Source organism: Procambarus clarkii, chromosome 11 (genome assembly GCF_040958095.1).
Source record: "Procambarus clarkii isolate CNS0578487 chromosome 11, FALCON_Pclarkii_2.0, whole genome shotgun sequence".
Taxonomy (NCBI): domain Eukaryota; kingdom Metazoa; phylum Arthropoda; class Malacostraca; order Decapoda; family Cambaridae; genus Procambarus; species Procambarus clarkii.
Genome location: NC_091160.1, coordinates 34,528,287 through 34,552,376, shown reverse-complemented (window position 1 = coordinate 34,552,376; position 24,090 = coordinate 34,528,287). Strand labels below are relative to the sequence as shown.

The 24,090-nt window shown below is 40.2% G+C and overlaps 3 protein-coding genes across 7 annotated transcripts in view; 1 reads left to right on the top strand and 2 right to left on the bottom strand.

Annotated features, from left to right (window-relative positions):
* The window catches only part of LOC123758268 (protein MEMO1), a 39,041-nt gene extending 38,296 nt beyond the window's left edge, over window positions 1-745 (bottom strand). For 2 of the 3 annotated variants that reach the window (XR_011228073.1, XM_045742443.2), the window contains exon 1: window positions 411-569. Coding sequence is in view for 2 of the 3 variants with exons in the window: in XM_045742443.2 (XP_045598399.1) it covers window positions 411-459 (49 nt within the window). In the remaining variant the exon portion in view is untranslated. Of the gene's footprint in view, window positions 1-410; window positions 570-696 lie in introns of those variants that run through there. The other variant, XM_069322558.1, reaches the window with a different exon arrangement.
* A 3,176-nt stretch (window positions 746-3,921) lies between these two features.
* Window positions 3,922-22,216, top strand: LOC123758535 (uncharacterized). Of its 3 annotated transcripts, none has more exons than XM_069323181.1 (13): window positions 3,922-4,031; window positions 7,919-7,943; window positions 8,764-8,857; window positions 9,217-9,305; window positions 10,697-10,765; window positions 10,862-11,066; window positions 11,896-12,029; window positions 14,618-14,720; window positions 17,064-17,121; window positions 18,659-18,767; window positions 19,320-19,439; window positions 20,251-20,402; window positions 21,820-22,216. In XM_069323181.1, the coding sequence occupies exons 1-12, from the start codon at window positions 3,979-3,981 to the stop codon at window positions 20,338-20,340; spliced, it is 1,149 nt and encodes a 382-aa protein (XP_069179282.1). In that variant the 5' UTR covers window positions 3,922-3,978; the 3' UTR covers window positions 20,341-20,402; window positions 21,820-22,216. The 3 variants fall into 3 exon arrangements, with proteins under 3 accessions (XP_069179282.1, XP_045598947.2, XP_069179283.1); XM_045742991.2 differs by lacking the exon at window positions 3,922-4,031 and adding an exon at window positions 5,140-5,258; XM_069323182.1 differs by lacking the exon at window positions 3,922-4,031 and adding an exon at window positions 7,086-7,108.
* Window positions 22,217-23,258: 1,042 nt separating this feature from the next.
* On the bottom strand, window positions 23,259-23,840 carry LOC138363659 (uncharacterized). The gene has a single exon (XM_069323033.1). It carries the CDS (start codon window positions 23,838-23,840, stop codon window positions 23,259-23,261), a length of 582 nt encoding a protein of 193 aa, XP_069179134.1.
* Window positions 23,841-24,090: the final 250 nt, after the last annotated feature.

Below are 24,090 nucleotides of genomic sequence, written 5' to 3'. Positions count from 1 at the left end.
CCACTCCTATGGGTTTTCTATATAACGGTGGAAAAATTAATTGTGTCTATAAATGACTACTATAAGGTCATGTATTAAATTATAAAAAAACCGTGATAATGACTTTAAAAAGTTTTTCACGACAAAGAGAAAGTTGTTTTGAGAGAGGCGTGAAATAGAGGAATGTAGGTCCAGATGGCATGAGGGGAAAACCCCCGCACATGTGACACATCAAAATAGAATTAAATGACGAAATAAAACGTGAGATGAGCCGCCCGGAGCAGCAGCATCACCAAGATATAAATAATATCTGGCCAAGATGACCTGGTTTCAGAGGTGGGGTGAGGAGGGGGAGAGGTCGTGTCACCTCAGTACTGCCTCCACCACACTCCCACCACCATATTCCCCCCACATTAACCCCTCCCACCTACCAGAGTCAGTGTACCAACTGCCAGCGTGGGTGGCGCGACGTGCCGACATTTTGATACCTATTTTGGTAAACTTTCGAGAAAATAAAGAAATTAAAGTAAATGACAACAATGAACCTTCGTCTCGCTGAGCGGTTACTTTCCGGGGAAGACAACGACCCTGACGGCCACCCGCCACAGAGCACGGGGCCCCGCGCGCTCATACTGCTCTAAATTGATCTAAATTACTAGGATCTTCCTTCTGTCCCCTCATTGTCTGAAACTGATAGGTTCTGTCTCATTCACACACTGTTGTTGACTCGTAGAACCTCCGTCTTTCCCATATTATGGAAAACCGCTGGGACAACACTCCAGCGTCAATATTACTGCAAAGTAGTGGGCGCCCCATCCAAGTGCCACCTTACTGACAACTGCTTCGAACTTCGATACGTGTACAGACTCGTCACTGTTGTGGGGGGTCACCATATGCCACCCACATCAACACATTCTCCACGCCAGGGAGACGGGATAAGGGAACCCGGAAAGTAATAATGCAAAGAAAGAAGTATGTTTTAAAATCGTGCATGAACACCGCTTAGATGGGATTGCAAATAAAGTAAGCAAACTGAAGGAAAGGACAAACGAGGGGAACCTGGATGTAATTGCAGTTGCAGAAATTAAACTGTGTAGCTTAGGCTACCCTTTTAGACCCTATAATGGAGTATCACAGTACTAGAGTCCCCAGGACACGGCACAGGACAATTGAGCATGGATTTCTTAGGCGTGTTTAACCTAAACAAGTGGAAATACATGCCAGTAATATGGCGAAGGGATTTTGAACACACCCTTATTATAGTTATCAGGTGAATTATCATTCAAACATTTCTATTACCAAGATTCCTAAATGTCGCATCGATATTTAAGCACATGAGTAATTTAGGGATGTAAGTAATGTTTACATAAAACGGTATTATGTAATGTGTTCTATATTATGTATTCTTCCTGATTTTTAAGCTAAAAACAGTATTTCTATCCACTTGCAAATCAACATTTTAAGCATAGGTTATACGCTACATGTTTCAGTGATTTTTATCATCAATATACTTTAAAGGACATCATGTTGGACAAACTCTCAAAAACATATTGAGGTGTAAGGAGTAGAACTGTACATATAGCTGCGCAGTAGTTGATTTTCTATATACAAAAAAAAATGAAATGATGTTCACATTACTGCCCTCAGGCTGCTCAAAGGCAGTCCAAGTTGGTAATCAATTCCCTCTTTACAAGCAAGTAGGCCAACTCATCAGTTCTATCATGCATTCGGAGACCAATATGGGAAGCATCAACTAACTTTCTGAGACTTGAGGCAAAGTGAAATTCACACCAGTTACTCCATCTAACATCATTCTATTATGTAGGAAGTACCGCACGTCTATGGGTCATCCAATAAGGTTAGCAGACTTCTAGAAGTTACCACTGCTAGGCTTAGGCTCGGCTACAAGTATCTATGGGAGTTTGTAACATCTGCTGATGTAGATTTGACTAAATGTAAACTCTGTCAGTAGAACTATTCGCATACTTTGCGTCATTATATAATGGAATGTGAAAAAATCGCGGAATTTAGAGATAACACCATCAATAGTGTCCAAGAAATGTGTAAATACTTCATTCATAATGATGTGCTGCCCGAAATTTAAGCGAAGTATCCAAAATTTGCTTACTGTAGGTAATGCATGCACATGACTGTAAAGCTGCCGCCCAGTTGGGTGGGTGTGGAGCACATGACTGTAAAGCTGCCGCCCAGTTGGGTGGGTGTGGAGCACATGACTGTAAAGCTGCCGCCCAGTTGGGTGGGTGTGGAGCACATGACTGTAAAGCTGCCGCCCAGTTGGGTGGGTGTGGAGCACATGACTGTAAAGCTGCCGCCCAGTTGGGTGGGTGTGGAGCACATGACTGTAAAGCTGCCGCCCAGTTGGGTGGGTGTGGAGCACATGACTGTAAAGCTGCCGCCCAGTTGGGTGGGTGTGGAGCACATGACTGTAAAGCTGCCGCCCAGTTGGGTGGGTGTGGAGCACATGACTGTAAAGCTGTCGCCCAGTTGGGTGGGTGTGGAGCAAGACTAGTAACTGTGTGACTCACTATAGATGTAAAGTGCCTTGTATAGTGACTGTTGTGAGCCTCTTATTGAATCACTTGTGACACAAAAGATTATTGATGTGTGTATTTGTGTGGGTGATTAAATATGTATGTGTATGTATATATGTATACGTATGTATATGTACATGTATGCATGAGTATGTGTACATGTATATATAACATTAATAGTTTTGTAACTAGCGTCAAAAATTGTTATTTGCTTAGCTAAACGAACTAGAGGGTTCAGTTCCTGAACCGATTATGTGCCTCTGTAATCCTTTACACCACCGCCCACGGGATGGGTATGGGGTGCATAATAAAGAAAGAAATTGATGTTCACATTTAGGCAGAAAACAGAATATTAGATCAAGATTTTGTTCAGTTTCTATTGTGATTATAATAGAGGGGCTAGAAATGTTAATTAGATAACATGCCAATATTCATATTGAGGGCCATAACTAAATTATAGCTATACCATATGTTATAAGGGAGCAGAATGTAGAATTGATATTTTATAGAAGAAGAATGGATTGCCATTGTCACTCCACATTATTGAAAAGTGTGTATTCATTATTAGCGTTAGTTAAGCCTAGTGAACCACACACACGAACGTTTGTAAATAACGAGTAGATCTATATTACAAATTAAAATTGAATTGCAGATTTTTCTATAAATGGGTTTAGCTTTTGGAGTAACCATCTGGTAAGTTAATGTGAAACTGGACCTATGAAACGATTCTTAGCTTTATTAGTTTTTTTTTTATTTAAAGCCTTTTTTGTCGGTTTAAAAAGTCTTAATTACTTAATAATTCATTAATTTTGTCTACGAAAATAACTTAATTCGGAATTACACCTGCATCCGACTTAACCGCTTTGATTATGTATATATTTAATTTTAATCTACGTTTTAATAGGCTTTAGAAAAAATCTTTGTGGAGGGTTAGGATATATATACTGACAGCTCCGTTAAGCATATCTTTGAATATATTAATTAGTTTCCGATATTAGCAAATTGACTAAGGCTAAGATACAAATTTTAACGACGCTATAGAAGAGCAAATTAGATTTATTAGTGACTGTTGCTTAAATATTTGAAGGCTTAATATATACCATAGATGTTTCAGAAGAGAATCATTGGCACTATTTTGGAGAAATATTAATGGAATGTAAATCTATTAATGTATTTATTTATGAATATTTTTTTTCAAATTTTAATTGTACGTCAATTTATATATATACGGTATACATATACAGTAAATATTTTTTATTTATATATGTTCATAAATATATTTAATATTGTTTAATTCATAAACAGAATTTTCATTTAATGTTCTTTAAAAAGCCTAGTTTTATGTAATGGAAAGAAAACGCCGATTTTTCGGCCAGAGGTTAACCAACAGTCGAGGAGACTAGACGCACGCTCTGGCGGCCGGCGCCTCCCTACACCCACACATACAATGTCTTTAGAAACTTTAGGAACGACTGTTGAATTTGAAGGGGACTGGGAAGAGTAAGTAGTTTGTGTCCTCATAGCTCGCCAGAACTGACGGCCAGCTGCTGAACTGATTGTGTGACTCACACACTCAGTTTAGGAGTTGCAAGAACCTTTTTTTTTCACCACAAGGTGTTGTGGTGTAGCTACTAAAGGTCTTAATTGTGGACCTCGGAGCCAGACCTTCTCTCCGATCAAAGGCTCCTGCACCGGCGAATTTGAGGCGCATTATGAGATCCTGGAGAATATATGAAGCAGTGGAGTAATGGCGAAGCTGCAGGTGTGAAAGATCTAATGACTGGCCGTTCAATAATGTGTATGTGTGTGTGTGAGATCATGATAGCCCAGTTCCTGCTCACAGAGTTTGCTCCCAGGGTGCTCAGGATAGGAAGGCTTGTCACGTGTATACACCTGCCACAGGTAACGGTCAGGATAGGAAGGTTTGTCACGTGTATACACCTGCCACAGGTAACAGGATCGGAAGGTTTGTCACGTGTATACACCTGTCACGTAACGGTCAGGATCGGAAGGTTTGTCACCTGTATACACCTGCCACAGGTAACAGTTAATGAGCTCCGAAGCACCAGGAGGCTGTTTATAACACTAATAACAATTGATTGGGAAGTTTTCTTGCTTGTAAACTGTTTAATAAATGTAACCAAACCCGTCAAAGATTGAGGAAAGGTGTACACGTTAATAAGTACTTATTAATTTATTTATATATATAAATTTATTTATATATATATATATATATATATATATATATATATATATATATATATATATATATATATATATATATATATATACATATATATACAAGAAGGTATATTGGGATTGTGAGGATACATAGCTTAGTAATTACATTCTTGTAAAGCCACTAGTACGCACAGCGTTTCGGGCAGGTCCTTAATCTAAGAAAATTTTAAGTAGGTAAATACTAGCAAAATTTATAAAAATGATAACAGTACATATCAAGAAAAAAATAAAAGATGAGAGAAATTAGTAGGTGTATACACGTAATATAATTAATATTGTTTAATTCATAAACAGTATTTTCATTTAAGGTTTTTTAAAAAGCCTAGTTTTATGTAATGGAAAGAAAACGCCGATTTTTCGGCCAGAGGTTAACCAACAGTCGAGGAGACTAGATGCACGCTCTGGCCGGCGTCTCCCTACACCCACACATACAATGTCTTTAGAAACCTTAGGAACGACTGTTGAATTTGAAGGGGACTGGGAAGAGTAAGTAGTTTGTGTCCTCATAGCTCGCCAGAACTGATGGCCAGCTGCTGAATTGATTGTGTGACTCACACACTCAGTTCAGCAGTTCACACACTCAGTTCAGCTTAACTTTCCGAAGGTTTGTCACGTGTATACACCTGTCACAGGTAACGGTTGCCTAACTTCATCCCGTCGCACTGTCTGCTGGACGTTTTGAGTTGCCCATTTACATCAGATCCAAATAAATGTTTTTTTATAGACTGGTGTTTTCAGCACTTTGGGACTTTGTTTTGTTTACTGTCGATCTTTCTGAAGTTTTCAAGTACTTGAAGAGCAGACTTTGAATCACAGAATATTATTCCTCCTGTGTTTTAATGTACTGGTTAACTTGTTCTGTTTGCGTTGAGTGCAGCCAGGTGTTTAATCTGACGGTAATAAGTCTTGTGTGCGAGTATTGTTTCTTGAAAACTTACATGCTGCTGCAGTCCGTTCTATTGATGATTGGACTGAACCATCGGTGTAGACACAGTACTTGTGGGATCTTGGGTTTTTGATGAAGGAGGCAATTGTTTGAAGTGTGACAGCTTTGAGCAGGACAATATTCTCATTACCTTAGTGACGTGTGTATATAATACGTGAATGGTGGGATACAGATAAAGAGGGATATCAGTGGTAGATTACATTTAAAAGGAAATGTTCAGTTTGACGAGATTGCAAGTATTTTTACTCTGCCATTTATCATACGAGGAATGAGTTGGTATGTTGGCACCACTTATTAAGAGTCTTAACGGCACAAAATTTGTCTCTGAATAATGCAGGGTCTTTCGTGTCTATTGATAAAGGTCATGCTGACTTGTACGATTCTCTTTAGTATGGTTGGAAGCTTCAGTTCTTCCGTCATGTTAATGATTCTTGTGCATCTGGAGCACCAAGAATCACCCTCGTGGCTTCATTCTGTGTTAATTTTAGTTTATTCAAAACAGAGGCGGAGAAGTTAATTAGGTGAAAAGCATGATAACATTAGGTGCAAGGCGTGATAACAGCATTTACATGATGTTTGTTAGATATTGGAATCCTGTAAAATAATCAAACATATTAATGGTAGCATTATTATTATAAGAATTATTATTTAATATTTATACCAATAATCTTACCAGTATGTTTTCAGTAGCCTAAGCCTTTCTTTAAGGCTAGATCAGCTAGTACTCTCATGGCATTATATGTTACATCGTCCTCTCCTGGAGAGGTAGAGTAACCATTCTTAAGTTTTATTATTATTATTTACACATTTACAATGCTAACTAGCATATATACATTTTCTTCTGTCCTCCATGGACAGGGTGAAAGATTTGTCAAACATACAGTTCAGAGATTTATTGAACAACCATAGAAGGTGATCGATTTGTCAAACATACAGTTCAGAGATTTATTGAACAACCATAGAAGGTGATCGTAGTGCTTTTAAAATGTTAGGCTCAGCTACATACATAGATTTATGAATGCATTAATGTGAATTTATAATGGTGAAATGTAATTCTGATCAGCTTTATACTTTATACACATACATACACACACACACATACATACATACATACATATATACACATACACATATATTTGTCTCTTTTACTCTGACAGGGTGAGATAGCTGACAAGAGAAACTAGTGTGCTATTAAGAACTTAACCACTGAAGGTGATTAAGATGTTTTTACAAGCTCAGGTTATATAGTTACATTACATGGTTAATCTAGGGTACAAGTCCAATATATCAAGTGTTCCAGTACTCATATAGTAGTTACAGGGTTCAGCATACCTCAGCCCAGGAGGGCGAAAGTCGGACAATATGGGACATTCTACAATATAATGTTCAAGTGAGTGCATGTTTTCTCTTTCACAAAGTTGACACATTGTGTACTCGACATTTGGGTTTTGAGAAAGCTGCCAGATACGTCTATATCCCAGGCGTATTCTGGCCACTATAACTTCACATTGCCGAGTTCTTGCTCTATTAGTCCCATATATGAATGTCTCCTCACGATATCTATCATAATATTTAATACTGAAACTTTCAGGTCTTTGTGAATTTAGTAGGTCGGAGAGATCTTCAATAGATATTTGTTTAAGTATTCTCTTTGTCACTGCTAGTGAAACACCCATATCAATTTCTACTACCATTCTTGAGTGCAGTTTTTATTTCAAAGGGAGTTACGTCATAGTTATCATCTGGACCCATTTCACGATAAACGGTCTCAATGTTGAAGTTACGATTTATAATGATACCAGCAAGATGTTGTATATCCAGGGGGTAGAATTTATGCTGGAAGTGCTTGTATAGTGCTTCAGCAACACGCTGGCGTAGTCTGAATGATGATCATGTACTTAAAATGCGAAATCTTTTTAACTAAAATGTATTATTATGGTCACTAAAAACTCTAATGGAATCACACCAAATATCTCACACTTAACTAAATGAAAATTACATGACGGTCTCTATGTACTAATATGTCTTAAAGCATTTAATTTAAACCTACCACGACCAGCCTCTGTCCGTCCCGTATCCAAGACCATTCCCCTTGGAAAGTTGTGGGAGACAAGCCCTAAGCGTCTGTCCTCCAGCCTTAGAGACACAAACAGACATTCCTTTATATTATAGATAATTAATTTTTCTTATTTTCTTTCAGTTTTGTCCGTCCTGTGTATGAGAATGTGAGTATTAACGAAGTTTTTGTACTAAAGTAATTATTTTATGTAATTAGTAGCTAATCAATATTTTAATGATTGTTATGTGTTAACACGATGAAAGATCAAAGTTCTCTATGAAAATAGTGTTCAATTTGTAGTTCAGATATAGGTATTTAATTCCGAGGTGTTGATTTACATATCTGGGTTAGGTTAATTGTTAATTTTAAGAAGGTATATATATATATAATGCTATATAGCCTTATGGCTTAACGATTTCGTTTGATAATTACATTTAATTAAAATTTCCTTTGAGTTAGGTTATTCAGAATATTAAGGTTTCTCAGTTTTCTATCACACAATAATTACGTGGAACTAACAACAACATTGTATTTGCAATAACATACAGAGTAATATATACACATGTATATTATACACACGTATATTACAACAGGCAAGGTGGAAGCACTTCAACTTTGGTATTTTAATTTTAATTACGGAAGTGTTGTACAGTATGAATGACTTTTAAAGTAGAATATGTGTGTAAATCACGAAAATTAACACGTGATGAAAAATGTGACAGTGTCAGACCACGGAGGAAGAATTGAAACAGGAATTTCCTTAAGTACTTTCGTATATTAATACATCTTCAGAAGTACTTTTCGTATATTAATACATCTTCATTCCTTCTGAAGATGTATTAATATACGAAAGTACTTAAGGAAATTCCGGTTTCAACTCTTTCTCCGTGGTCTGACACTCTCAAAGTATAATATGTGTACAAATACAAGCATTCTCTAAGAGTCATAATTTATTTGCTATTTGGGAACATTGCATTTCTCCACAGATTGATGATCTCGAGACCTGTTTCCAAATGTTTTTCCCGAGGCGAGACTTCTGGGAAGACCACTTCAATAAGAGTGTGCTCCAACAGATCCTGGGTATGACTGTTAACTTGACTGTATAGTGTCTTGGGTTTGTCTCTTAGTTATTAACATATGTTAACTGTGCCTCTAGTTAACATTTGTCAAGTATTTGTCCTCCCATATTGTTATTATTATTATTATTAAGGGATAGTGAAATTCCTTTACACATTAAAGCCTTCATTGAGACTGTCAACTATAACACTAAAATGATATTATATATAAATATGTGACTTTTATTTTATTTTTGTATTTCAACTCTAGAATTACCTAGTTCAATTTTGTTTAACACAGTATACAACTGTACGCATAACGTTTAGTAAGACCTTTACAAATTACGGTATTTGCTAACAAAAAATTATTATATTTTGTTCTAGATTTGAAGTTCAACACACAGCCTATAAATGAATATGTAGCCGAGAAAGACCATTATCAACAGAAGATACGACTTAAGGTGTTATGCACGGTGAGCACTTGATTGTGTCTTCCCTTAACCATAGACGCTAATTAACCTCTAATTAAGAGGCTAATTAGCGTCTATGGGGCATCTATGTGACTTATTTCACCCCCCCTCCCCCCTTTGCCGCACTAATCTCTCCACTCACAATATAATATTTAATGTTGACCATTAAAAGCTTGATAATGGTCCGTCCTGAATCATTATCAAGTCGATTGTGACAGTTTTAGTTCATTTATTAGTTTTATTTAGACAGTTCATATTATTATGCACCCCATACCCATCTTGTGGGTGGTAGAGGAAAGGGTTACAGAGGCACATAATGGGCTCAGGGACTGAACCCCAAGAAGCTAGACACAAATACAACAAAATTATTAAGGATTGTAACAGTCGACTCGAGAATGGTCCAGGACGGACCGAAACGTCGTCGATCGTCCCTTCACTTTCTAGTGTGTGGTTTGGTCAACATTTTTCAGCAACGTTATTGTGACATTATCTGCGTAATTTATTTATTTATTTATTTATTTATTTATTTATTTATTTATTTATTTATTTATTTATTTATTTATTTATATACAAGAAGGTACATTGGATTTGTGAGAATACATAGCATAGTATTTACAATCTTGTAAAGCATATTTAATATATAAAAAATATTAATAAGATATAAGCCTAACGTGTATGAATTCACTCTGTCTTCCTGTCCCCCCGATACAATGAATTAAAAAACAAATAGGCCTAGAACAGTCCCTGATGGCGCCAGTCGCGAGCAATTTGGCAAGGGTTCGACTCCTGGCTGGGTAAGATTGACTAGGCGCCAGTCCCTTACCTGTACGCCTCTGTTCACCCAGCATTTATTGGGTACCCAGGTTGTTGAACGATTGGCGGGTCGTATTCCAGAGACACTAGTGAACAAGGGTTACCATGAGTTATGGGGAAGGGAAAGTTCTCAGCTATCAGTCAGCAATCGTCTGTTTCTGTACCCACCTTGTGTCAACAAAAAGGTATTAGGTTCTATAGTCACTGTTAAGTTATTTTTTAGCCTGGCATTTGGAGTGTGGTGGTGGTGGTTCTCTGTGATGTTGCTGTGTGTGGTGGTAGTGGTTCTCTCTGATGTTGCTGAGTATTGTAGTGCTGGTTCTCTCTGATACTACTACAAAAATTAAATTTTCTTCATATATATCAGTTTAGAGCAATACCTCTGGGCCCCCTCTTTTGAAAGTGAGAATGACAAATGTGTTAATATCAATAAGACAGTATCCATACTAATATTAAATCGCGATTGGGGGAAAAAAATATGACCAAAAATGCTAAAAAAAAATATGCAAAAATTAAAACAATAATAGTACGTATATGCACGTAAATTACACGAATTAATTACGTTATATTCGTGCACACAGGTATGCCGTTGTGATTTGAAAGGCTACGACCCCTTCATGAGTCATAACGATGGAAAGGCCCATAAGAAGGTATGTAATACAGTATATATATATATTTATATATATATGTAATATATAGATATATATTTGCTGGTATTTATCCAAGACTCCTTTCCTCCTTTGCAGATGAGACAAAGCCAGGTAATTAGTTCAGTACCGTTGAGACCAAACCAGGACATTACGTCTGTACAGCTGTGGCAAAGCCAGAGACTGCACAAGGGGGGCTTAGACAAGGAAGAACTCACTTTGAAGAGCCTGTCGGAGCCCAGGAATTTCTTCAAAGTTGGGACCCTCGAGTTTTATTTAGATACTTCATCATCTTCTATAGTTGGTGAGTACTGTTGGTATATATATATTTATATAGTGCGTAGATCGCTGGGTATTGTTGGTGTACAGTGGGGTAGATTGTTGAGTATTGTTGGTGTACAGTGGGGTAGATTGTTGAGTATTGTTGGTGTACAGTGGGGTAGATTGTTGAGTATTGTTGGTGTACAGTGGGGTAGATTGTTGAGTATTGTTGGTGTACAGTGGGGTAGATTGTTGAGTATTGTTGGTGTACAGTGGGGTAGATTGTTGAGTATTGTTGGTGTACAGTGGGGTAGATTGTTGAGTATTGTTGGTGTACAGTAGGGTAGATTTTTTTTTTTTTTTTTTTTTTTTTTTTGAGATATATACAAGAGTTGTTACATTCTTGTACAGCCACTAGTACGCGTAGCGTTTCGGGCAGACCCTTAATCTTAATATTCTCCGGAATACGACCCCCGCCAAATCGTTAAACAACTTAGGTGAATCATATGAGTCCTCTGCGGGCTCACCATAGCCCGTGCTACTTTGAACTTTTTGTTCCAGGTTGCGAATCTTTAACAGCAACAACATATGAGTCATCGCACTTGATTCTGTCGTTTAGCGGCAGGTCGGCGTTCGATCCCCGACCGTCCGAAATTGATTGGGCACCATTCCTTTCCTCCGTCCCATCCCAAATCCTTATCCTGACCCCCCTTCCAAGTGCTATATAGTCGTAATGGCTTGGCGCTTTCCCCTGATAAATTCCTTCCCTAAGTTAAAGCACCCACGCGCCTCTGTCGGGGCTCACCATAGCCCGTGCTACTTGGAACTTGTTCCGAGTAACTGAATCTATAACAACAACAACGTCGTTACAGGTGTGGGCTTTGTGTATCGTAAGGACATCCACAAGATGCCTACGTTCACTTGCGACCTCTGCAAAGTCAACTGTCTTTCTCAGAAGAAGATTTCTGAGCATCTTCAAGACACGTATCATGCTTTACTCTACATGGTATGTATATATTTGCTTGGCTTCTTTGTTTAGTGCGTGTATATTTTGTGTCTGTATACTGCATGACTTCCTTGTTTAGTATTGTTACCCATTTTGCGTATCAAAGTTTCAAATAAAATAAAATTATTACATATACAAAGAGGGTGGTGGAAGACAGTATGTATATGTGAGCACACGTGGGAGCCCTCACAAGCCTCCCCCGGGTGCTGCATGTCGTCTTCTTTGAGGCTATAGTAAGGAACAAATCCACAAGGGCCGTGACGAGGATTCGAACCTGCGTCCGGGAGCACCCCAGACACTGCCTTAATCGACTGAGCTACGACAGGGGTTAAAAGAGTTGAAACCGAAGTTCTAATGAACTTACTGGTCTACAGTAAGGACCTAAAGCTACTATTTAGCGAACATGAAATTGGCTCGCAAGAAGGTGTCCAACAGGGCGATTCGCCCCCCCCCCCTTCCCCTTTGCTCCTCTTCATTTCTGGTTCTTGCATAATGGTACCCTACCTGGTTCTAAAGACTCCCTCCTGGAGGACATATAATAATCCATATAATAATCAGAATAATCCAGGAACAAGGTGCAAATCCGTGCCTCACCGTAAACTTTTTTTTAAGTGCTGAATAAAATGTTCCAACTAGCGAGTTATTAATCAAATAAAGGATGTTTTGCCTGATACCCATATAACAAAACCTGAAGACAGCACACTCCTAGGAGCTCCTCTTGGGTGGAAAGCCATCGACGAGGTCCTTGATAATATAATAGCTGACCGGAAGAGGATGGATGAGAGCATTGAGGAAGGACATTGATGCTCATGACACACTTGACCTCATCACCAGATGTCTGTCACTTCCTATGTTAACCTACTTTCTGAGATGTTAGCCATCTTACAATGGCCACAAGTTAGGTGAATACGATTGCTTACTGAAATCGCAATTAGAAAAATCCCTTAACATTCCCCTCAATGACCTACAGTGGAAACAAACCTCATCCCCTAAGGAATGTCGAGGCTTCTCTGCATTCGCACAACTCAAATCACTGCAAAATCCTTCCTGATCTCCTACACATTATCTCACAACTTGGCGAAGGAAACTTTAATTTATTACCTAGACCAACTGGCAGGCGTACATGATCCCAACGTTATAAACTGTGCCTCTAAATGGGTCTCTCTCACACAGCCCCAGCACTCAAACCATCACTATCCAAAACCCACAAGCAATTCAGCTGGGATGGCGTCATTGTAGGCCGTGCAGATGCAGTGTGCCTAGATGCTGCAACATCACATGTCATTGCTTGCCTCACAGAAATAGTAGCTCCCCATGTGGGTGACTTCCTATTAGCAACCCCAGTGTCGGCAACTGGCGCATGTCTCAAGCCACAGGCCAACTGAATCGCAGTGGCCTTCTGCTTTCCTGTCCTAATCTTCACCAAATATAGGTGTCTTTACGGCTAGGCGGTGGCTGACAGGTACTGCCAGGATGGCCAGCTCTGACAAAGCACAGAGGGAGGGCACGCGAGGCACAGTGACGTTTATGACATTATTAAGAGAGGGCTTTACCACAGCTGGATATCCAAATGAGAGAACCCTGTTATCTAACGCCCAGTAACTCTGATGTTACTGCTGGTCGCCTAGATGAGATCACAATTAACCCCTGGAAGAACGGCAAGCAATTGGTGTGGAACTACACTTGGGCTAATAGCAATATCGACATCAGTGTTGCACAACCGGGTGGTGCTGCCACTCAACAGGGATTCAGCTGAGTCTTGTAAGTACAGATAACTGATTAACATTACAATTTTGAGCAGACCACACACTAGAAGGTGAAGGGGCGACGACGTTTCGGTCCGTCGTCGTCCCTTCACCTTCTAGTGTGTGGTCTGGTCAACATACTTTAGCCACGTTATTGTGACTCATCGCCTGCATTACAATTTTATCACCATTGCTTCCGAGACACTTGGTGCGTGGGATAAGAGTGTCACTAGTTTGTTAAGGATCTGGGTTCTAAGCTAATCAAAATAACAAGAGACCCCTAGAGCCACCAGCTTGCATTTCGAGCGCCTGAGCGTGGCATCTCAGCGGGGATATGATCACTGCATTCATGATCCCTGTACACCATCTGAGGAGCTGGAGGGAGTCGACAAGCGTAACAATTGACCTTGTTCCTTGTATGTAACTAAGTTTGTAACTCATTCTGCGTTATAAATTGTAAATAAAACCATTATAAATATATAAATAAAGGTAGGAGACGACAATATGTGTGAAAGAATGCCGGTGCCCCGCAAGCCTTCCCCCGGTACTGCGTGTCCAGCAGGATGAGCCCTGGGAATGTTGCAACCCGTTCTCGCACTTGCTTATAGTCAATATTGGCTTATTTAATAAGTGCATATGTGACATACTAATTGATTGTGAATATTTAAAGTTTACCTTGAAAAGCTTCATAGAAAACACCGACCTGACCTAACCTATGCCAATATTGACTATAAGCAAGTGCGAGAACGGGTTGCAAAATGTATAGGTTCGAGTCGTGGTCGGGTCATAGAGTCCTTAATGATATATATTCAGTTTAAACCATTGTTTTATAACTACGCACAGCGGGTGAAGTTCCGGAGGGACGTGGCTACTGACAACCTCGCCAGAGAGTGTAGGAAAGTCGTGAAAAACGAGGGGCGGATTAGCAACGTTATTCTGGATTTCAGTAAGTCTTTCTTTTGTCAAACTTTTTTGTATTTCACGAATCACAAAGATTCGTGAGGGAGTTCAGATTTGTATCCTTGGGATCATATATTTTTTTTGCAACTAATGTTATAACGAGTGTTTACATGCCTACTTACGAAACCTGTACATCCTTCGTCAGTTATGGCAGCTTATTTATTTCTAAAACAGCTTATGAGCTCCGTAGCTCTACGGGTTTGTCTATAACAAAAACATATAGTAAATATCCGCTAGAAAGATGCACAGCTTTCGTAAGTGAACACGTAGCTGGCAAGACAAAAAAATATGTAAACACATAATTTAAATAAATTCCATTAGTATTACATTACATATGGATCAAGGAACGATCAAATTAATATATATATATATATATATATATATATATATATATATATATATATATATATATATATATATATATATATATATATATATATGTAAATGATTATTCATTTATGACTGACTCAGTTTGAAGATAATGCTGTAATAATATTAATGCTACAAAATATTAAGTTAGTATTAGGCTTCTTGAAGAATAACTGTGACGTATAGAGTTGCACAATTGTCTCTGGTCATAGACCCTACCATAGCTGGGCTCACTATACGGTAACAGGTGACTGTCATGGTGTATAGTGAGCCCTACCATAGCTGGGCTCACTATACGGTAACAGGTGACTGTCATGGTGTATAGTGAGCCCTACCATAGCTGGGCTCACTATACGGTAACAGGTGACTGTCATAGTGTATAGTGAGCCCTACCATAGCTGGGCTCACTATACGGTAACAGGTGACTGTCATAGTGTATAGTGAGCCCTACCATAGCTGGGCTCACTATACGGTAACAGATGACTGTCATAGTGTATAGTGAGCCCTACCATAGCTGGGCTCACTATACAGTAACAGGAGACTGTCATAGTGTATAGTGAGCCCTACCATAGCTGGGCTCACTATACGGTAACAGGAGACTGTCATAGTGTATAGTGAGCCCTACCATAGCTGGGCTCACTATACGGTAACAGGTGACTGTCATAGTGTATAGTGAGCCCTACCATAGCTGGGCTCACTATACGGTAACAGGTGGCTGTCATGATGTATAGTGAGCCCTACCATAGCTGGGCTCACTATACGGTAACAGGTGGCTGTCATGATGTATAGTGAGCCCTACCATAGTTGGGCTCACTATACGGTAACAGGTGGCTGTCATGATGTATAGTGAGCCCTACCATAGCTGGGCTCACTATACGGTAACAGGTGGCTGTCATAGTGTATAGTGAGCCCTACCATAGCTGGGCTCACTATACGGTAACAGCTGACTGTCATGTCTGTCAACAAATGGCGAAATTGAAATTGAAATAAGTTTATTGAGGTAAAATACACACAAAGGGATGAGGTAGCTCAAGCTATTCTCACCCCGTTCAGTACATCGTGTTAATACATACATAGACACACATCACAAACAATAAACGTATTACCGAACATTCTGAGAGATAAACATATACATATCCTCCTTTACACACAAATGGCGATAGTTTATCTCAAGTATCTCATAAGTCGTACACGACAACGTTTTTAAAATGTAACTCATACTATACTTTCCTGAGATGATATATATTGCTACTGATGAAAGCCGCGTGTGCTTGGATAGTATATGACAAATGGCGGTTAAGTAATGTTGTGCAGTTGGTTGAAAAAGTCGAGTCATTTTTGCTTGCCTTTGTTCTTTAAAGACAACAACAGTCAGAAGTACAGTAGCTGACATCCACGTCTCCTCCTCTTCAGGAGGAGACATCCACGTCTCCTCCTCTTCAGGAGGAGACATCCACGTCTCCTCCTTTTCAGGAGGAGACATCCACGTCTCCTCCTCTTCAGTAGGAGACATCCACGTCTCCTCCTCTTCAGGAGGAGACATCCACGTCTCCTCCTCTTCAGGAGGAGACATCCACGTCTCCTCCTCTTCAGGAGGAGACATCCACGTCTCCTCTTCAGGAGGAGACGTGGAGGGGTCAGGTAAAGCGGTTGAGGTAACGCTTTCTTAACTGTAAACACTAAATTATTTATGTTAGAAGGGGAAGGGAACTATCAGGGGGGGGAAAGCGCCAAGCCATTACGACTATATAGCACTTGGAAGGGGTCAGGATCAGGATTTGGGGTGGGACGGGGTGAAGGAATGGTGTCCAACCACTTGGACGGTCGGGGATTGAACGCCGACCTGCATGAAGCGAGACCGTCGCTCTACCGTCCAGCCCAAGTGGTTGGACTATTCATGTTAGAATGAAGGTGTTAACGCTAGAGTACTTTGTGTTTCAGTAAACTGTTTGTGTTTCAGGTGACAGGAAGCACGCTGCTGTTCACGTCCGTTCTAAGAGCCGTGACGTGCCTCAAAGGTTAGTAATGTATCACAATGAAATCGCAATGGCGTGATGACTCAATAAAAATAATTTTGAGGCAATGGAGTGACTTTATTGGACCCGCCTCTTATATCGTGAACTATAAGAGCCGAGTCCAAGAACTGAAGTCCAGGGGCACCGCTCCTGTGCCAGGTAAGTCCATTACGGGCTCACCATAGCCCGTGCTACTTGGAACTTGTTCCGAGTATCTGAATCTATAACAACAACAACAACAAACTGAAGTCTGATATTTACTTCACACACCCCAAATTAACTTATCCCCCAAAGATGGACTGGATTAATCCAGTCCACCTATTAAACAGTTTTAAAAAAGATGACAGCATAGCGATGCCTTTTTCCAAAACAAAAAATCATCGCTATGCGGTCATCCCCACTACTTGCTTCCATGTTTACATGTATATACCGAGTCCTTCCATATGCGCTGAGTCCATCCATCCTGCTCGCCGCCATTGTAGATGTCATGACATTTTTGTATCCTCTTGGATCAACTTAATCCTTGTCTTGATTTGTTTGAAATATATTTTACATTGACGATAATGTTTTCGGTGGGACTCCTCACAGTTATTAACTCTTGACTGTGTTTGCAACATTCACGCTTTTATCACACACAAAGATCACACTAACGTGATGCATCAAATGAACAAATCCACAAGGGCCGTGACGAGGATTCGAACCTGGGATGTTCTCGGACGCAGGTTCGAATCCTCGTCACGGCCCTTGTGGATTTGTTCACGCTTTTATTTTCTGGCTAACGTGTTTTCTTAATACATATTTGGTGCTTCAAGTGAGCTGTTATTTACTTTCCTGTTGCGGATGTGACTCACTATAGACAGAAGGTGGAGTAGGTTATCTTCTCTTGGAAACTCATTCCTAATAACAAGACACTGGTAACTCCCTTTTTCTTTTTTTTTTTTTTTTGAGATATATACAAGAGTTGTTACATTCTTGTACAGCCACTAGTACGCGTAGCGTTTCGGGCAAGTCCTTAATCGTATGGTCCCTGGAATACGATCCCCCGCCGCGAAGAATCGTTTTTTCATCCAAGTACACATTTTACTGTTGCGTTAAACAGAGGCTACAGTTAAGGAATTGCGCCCAGTAAATCCTCCCCGGCCAGGATACGAACCCATGACATAGCGCTCGCGGAACGCCAGGCGAGTGTCTTACCACTACACCACGGAGTTTTGATACATTGGTTTGTTTATTTCGGTAAATACTTACTTTCTCTTCTTTGGAGGGGCGATGAGAGGAGATATTTGTATATTTTGATGTATTTACATACTTGCTTATTTATTGATGATGACCAGACTACACCACTAGAAGGTGAAGGGACGACGACGTTTCGGGACCATCACACAATCGACTTGAGAATCGTCCAGGACGGATCGAAAACGTCGTCGACGTCCCTTCACCTTCTAGTGTGTGTGTGTGTGGTCTGGTCAACATACTTCAGCCACGTTATTGTGACTCATTTCTTATTTATTGCCGATTATAATTATTATTATTATTTTAGGAAGTGCGTTGAAGGATATTTACCAATGGTGAAGAAGCGAGAGTTGGACGCGTGGACACAGAAGACCTCTGCCTACTATGACATAGCAACGTTCACAGCCCTTCACCAAGTAAGATTCCCCCCTCCACCTGCAAGATCCCCTCCCCCCCCACCTGCAAGATCCCCTCCCCCCCACCTGCAAGATCTGTCTTCAACTGAGACACGTAGAATTCATCTCAAGGAATCTATGGCGTAACATAAATATGTTCGGTTATGTTATATATATATATTTATGGGTCTTGGTGGTATATTTGGGTTCGTTCTCGACTATCATCTAGTGCACCTGTTCACCTAGCAGTAAATAGGCACGCAGGAGCTAGGCAGCTTAATGGGGGGCTGCATCGTAGAGAGGATCATTATTTAGACTTATATATATATATATATATATATATATATATATATATATATATATATATATATATATATATATATATATATATATATATATATATATATATCCATGCACTATTTAAGGGGAATAGTGGAATTAAACAGTGTATCATATATTGTCAATTTAATGCTTTAAAAAAATATCAATATATATATATATATACTTTAATAGAATACATAACTTTTAATATAATACTATGACTTCATTGGTATATTTGTTTCCCTCCTCTAGGTGTATGTCGGTCACGTGGCCAATGATCTAAATAAATGGAGCCTGATTTTGGAGTGCCTTTTTTATCTTGAAATGAATTTGGCAAGATATTATGCAAGGACTGCCAACTTTGAGAACTTGGTACGTCATATGTGTCTGTTTTAGCTGGCTTTGCTTGGCTAGGGGAACAGGTAGTATGTTGGAATAGGGCTAAATGGGGAACAGGTTGTGTCTAGGAATAGGGCTAAATGGGAAACAGGTAGTGTGTAGGAATAGGGCTAAATAGGGAATGGGTAGTGTGTATGGAATTGGACTAAATGGGGAACAAGTAGTGTGCAAAAATAAGATTGAATGAGTGAGTTTCGTTCAGAAATGGGACAAAATAGGGGACGGGTTACGTAGAACTAGTACTCAATGGAGGTCAGCTCAGTAGCATGTGTGTCAAACTAGATGGTGAGCCCGTGTCGCGGTCAGTAAGGTTTTAAAGTAATCGTTGCGTCTGACCAGCAGTTGGATGGGTGACCACGGGAGGAAGGGAGGAGGGGGTTACCCCATTAAACCCAATACCCCCCCAAAAAACCTGTTCTCAACAAGTAGTAGTAGTAGTAGGCAGCCGTCAGTCTCAGGAGACTATAGAGTTGCGCTCTGGTTGTCGGTCTGGAGTGGCCTTTCCAGGGCGCAAAGACAGGGGGTGAGAGAAGCTGTTACTCATGCAGCAGTCGGTCTGGAGTGGCCTTTCCAGGGCGCAAAGACAGGGGGTGAGAGAAGCTGTTACTCATGCAGCAGTCGGTCTGGAGTGGCCTTTCCAGGGCGCAAAGACAGGGGGGGGGAGAGAAGCTGTTACTCATGCAGCAGGTCCTCAGAAATCATGTAACATCACTTGTATTGTATCATGCGGTGTTGGTGACCTTCCCACACATTTGAATAAAGCCCCATTGCCAACTTTTTGCAGGAACACGCCGGGAAGACTTACTCCTACCTCGCTGGGGTCTACAACTACTCCCTCTGTGTGGTCTCTGAATGTCAGGACTGGCAACTGTAAGGAGGTCTTCCCCCCCCCCAACCCCCCCCCAACCCCATGCTGCTGTGATAGGCTATATAAAGGTAAATGATTTATGTTATCGTAGCAAGCTTTTTTATCGGTCATCTTGTTGACCTGTTTTTTTACCCTCATGTTGGTGTGTGTATTCTGTTTGGCGCTGGTGTCTCTTCATTTCAGTTTGGTACAAAGAAAAAACAAGTTTTCAATATGATTGTGTTTTTCTGTTCATGTATGCCGCAGCCTCTTGAAATTTCATTTTATTCTTTTTACCCATTAGTTTTAAGCTTTAGTCATTAATGTTTTTCCTGCCCGAAACGCTTTGCGTAATAGTGGCTTTAGGCATTGTATGTACTAGCTCTATCTATAAAGCCAACAAACTTTGTAAAATCTCTTTATGTATGTACCTTATCTAAATAAAAATTATTATTATTAATTATTATTATTAATAGAATTTGGGGAGCCGGTCGGCCGTGCGGTTATTACTTAACCTATCAACGGTATAGGTTAAGTAATAATTGTATTTAAGAAGCAATAATGCTTATCTTAACATACTAAGAAGGTTAGGTGAGGTCGGTGTTTTCTATGAAGCTTTTCAAGGTAAACTAAAATATTCACAATCAATTAGTATGTCACATATGTACTTATTAAATAAGCCAATATTGACTATAAGCAAGTGCGAGAACGGGTTGCAAAGCGGACAGCACGCTGGACTTGTGATCCTGTGGTCCCGGGTTCGATCCCGGGCGCCGGTGAGAAACAATGGGCAGAGTCTCTTTCACTCTATGCCCCTGTTACCTAGCAGTAAAATAGGTACCTGGGTGTTAGCCAGCTGTCACGGGCTGCTTCCTGGGGGTGGAGGCCTGGTCGAGGACCGGGCCGCGGGGACACTAAAGCCCCGAAATCATCTCTAGATAACCTTTATTACAGTCTAAATCTCGCCCAATGCAGTAAATATTTGGACACTCGGTTTAATCTATGGTAAACGTCGCATTTTCTTTTCTCGAAATTTCGTCGAAATCTACCACTGCTAAAAATGTGCAACAACAACAAAAATGCACAAATTAAAACAATTCAATATTGACGTTTTCTTTGCAACGGCCTCGATAGATTAGATGAATTGCTCAACTTCATACATCTCTGATTAGCCAATCAGTTGATATTTTTTTACCGAGTGGCTAATCGAGAGAAAAGCTAGTATGACGGAGCTAGTATCTCATTACACACAGAAATTACAATAACGTGATGCATCAATGAACAAATCCACAAGTAAGGGCAGTAGAACTTCTGGTTTCAACTCTTTTTGACCATGTCGTAGCTCAGTCGATTAAGGCAGCGTCTGGGATGATCTCGGACGTAGGTTCGAATCCTCGTCACGGCCCTTGTGGATTTGTTCTAGTATCTCATATTACATGAGAAAACTGTAATATCTAACAATTATTTGAAATGTTTACAACCAGTGTTATTTTTTGTCTATTTCAGGTGTGCTGCTAAGCATCAGAAGAGAACAAATTGCAGTAATTTGTAATTAATATTTGTTGGCTATTTCTTAGACATTGCTTTAAATTTAATAGTTTTGAGCCCCTTATTATTTCCCCTAATCGCCTACAATGGTAATGAGTTATGATTTTATTTTCAAAACGTGGAATAAATAGTTGTTATTTTTTTTTAATAAAGTGTAAGTGCATTTTATAACTTCAATAAAAACACAAAAGCAGCTAAATTATTTTGTTAAAAATCATTTTGTAAAAAAAAATGCAATACATTAATATTTGTATGGTATGTACTGTATGGAAATTGTATGAAAATGTATGGAAATTGTTGTTTAGAGTTGTATAAGATGGATTTAGAACATTAAATTTACATCTCCCTTAACCAATGTGGGGGTTTATTCCTCAACTTAATTCCTTGAGTTAATTCTTGAAGCAAATATGTAAATTTAAATATATTCGAGAAAAAAACTGAGAATGAAATATATTCAATTAAAAACAATGGCTGAATTACTCTTATCATTAAAAACAACAAGTTACAAATATTACTATAAAAATCTATTGTAAACTACAATAGAAATCTACTGTAAACCAAAGTAAACAGCTGATTTTGCCAGTGCAGTAAACTCATGCATGCAATTTACATGTTGGGGAAAAAAGGTGACCATATGCTTTATAAAGTTGCTGTCCTTGGATATTTGCTCACAATTTCTACGTGGAATTTTATAAAGAGATTATTGATTACAGCCAAATCACTGATTAGTTTCTTCACGCGCTGTCCAATCCAGTGACGACTATGGCCTAGCCTAATAATCAGGAATATTTACGATAAATATAATTTATTGTGAACAATTTATAAATAATTGTAATCAAATTTAATATCACAACAATTAAATAACGTGAAAGATCTATAACGTACTATAAAGTAGTCACCTGTCACGGGCTGCTTCATGGGGGGTGGAGGCCTGGTCGAGGACAGGGCCGCGGGGACACTAAGCCCCGAAATCATCTCAAGACACCTCAAGAAGATACTTGCTTCGGGGTAACCCACGATATAACCGCGAACCTAGGGGAAAAAACAGTTAATGATAATTAAGATTGACGTAAATTCCAACAATACCTGGAGCCTGATTCACGAAGCAGTTACACGCCAGTACTTACGAACGTGTACATCTTTCCTCAATCTTTGACGGCTTTGATTATAGTTATTAAACAGTTTACAAGCATGAAAACTTGCCAATCAACTGTTGTTATTGTTATAAACAGCCTCCTGGTGCTCCGGAGCTCATTACCTGTTTAATAATTGTAAACAAAAGCCGCCAAAATTTGAAAAAAAAGATGTACGGGTTCGTAAGTGCTTCGTGAATCTGGCCCCAATCTGTCACAACTACACTTGGTAATAGGTTCCACGGGGGGCTTAGGTGGACGTCTTTAACCGACCCTTCGTTCGTTCATTCGTGAGGAAAGTAAGTAATTATCAAAAGAAGGCACCAAACCCTGAAGGCTATGTAGCACCGTTTGTGAGGAAAGAGCACAGTAGGTTGGTGGTTGCTGGTTACACGAGGCGTCTGGCTCAGACGCCTGGGTGCTGGCGCCAGACACCTCAGACGCCTGAGTGCTGGCGCCAGACACCTCAGACGCCTGAGTGCTGGCGCCAGACACCTCAGACGCCTGAGTGCTGGCGCCAGACACCTCAGACGCCTGAGTGCTGGCGCCAGACACCTCAGACGCCTGAGTGCTGGCGCCAGACACCTGAGTGCTGGCGCCAGACACCTCAGACGCCTGAGTGCTGGCGCCAGACACCCCAGACGCCTGAGTGCTGGCGCCAGACACCCCAGACGCCTGAGTGCTGGCGCCAGACACCCCAGACGCCTGAGTGCTGGCGCCAGACACCCCAGACGCCTGAGTGCTGGCGCCAGACGCCTGAGTGCTGGCGCCAGACACCCCAGACGCCTGAGTGCTGGCGCCAGACGCCAGAGTGCTGGCTCGGCACTCAGGCATAAACAGTGCCATTTACAGCACTGTTTATGTTTCTAGCGCGTTGTGGCACTTATGTTTGTCGAGTCTCTGGAACATCGCGGGTTAATTCTCAAAGAACTCAAGCTAACAGTTCCTTGGAAATTAGAAAACACTCAAGAACACATGAGATGCAGCAGCCGGCGTGTCGTGGCATCTGATTGATTGATTGATTGATCCACCCAAGAGGTGGCACGGGCATAAGTAACCCTTCAGCCTTGTGGCTTTGAAGTACAAGTACGTTTAT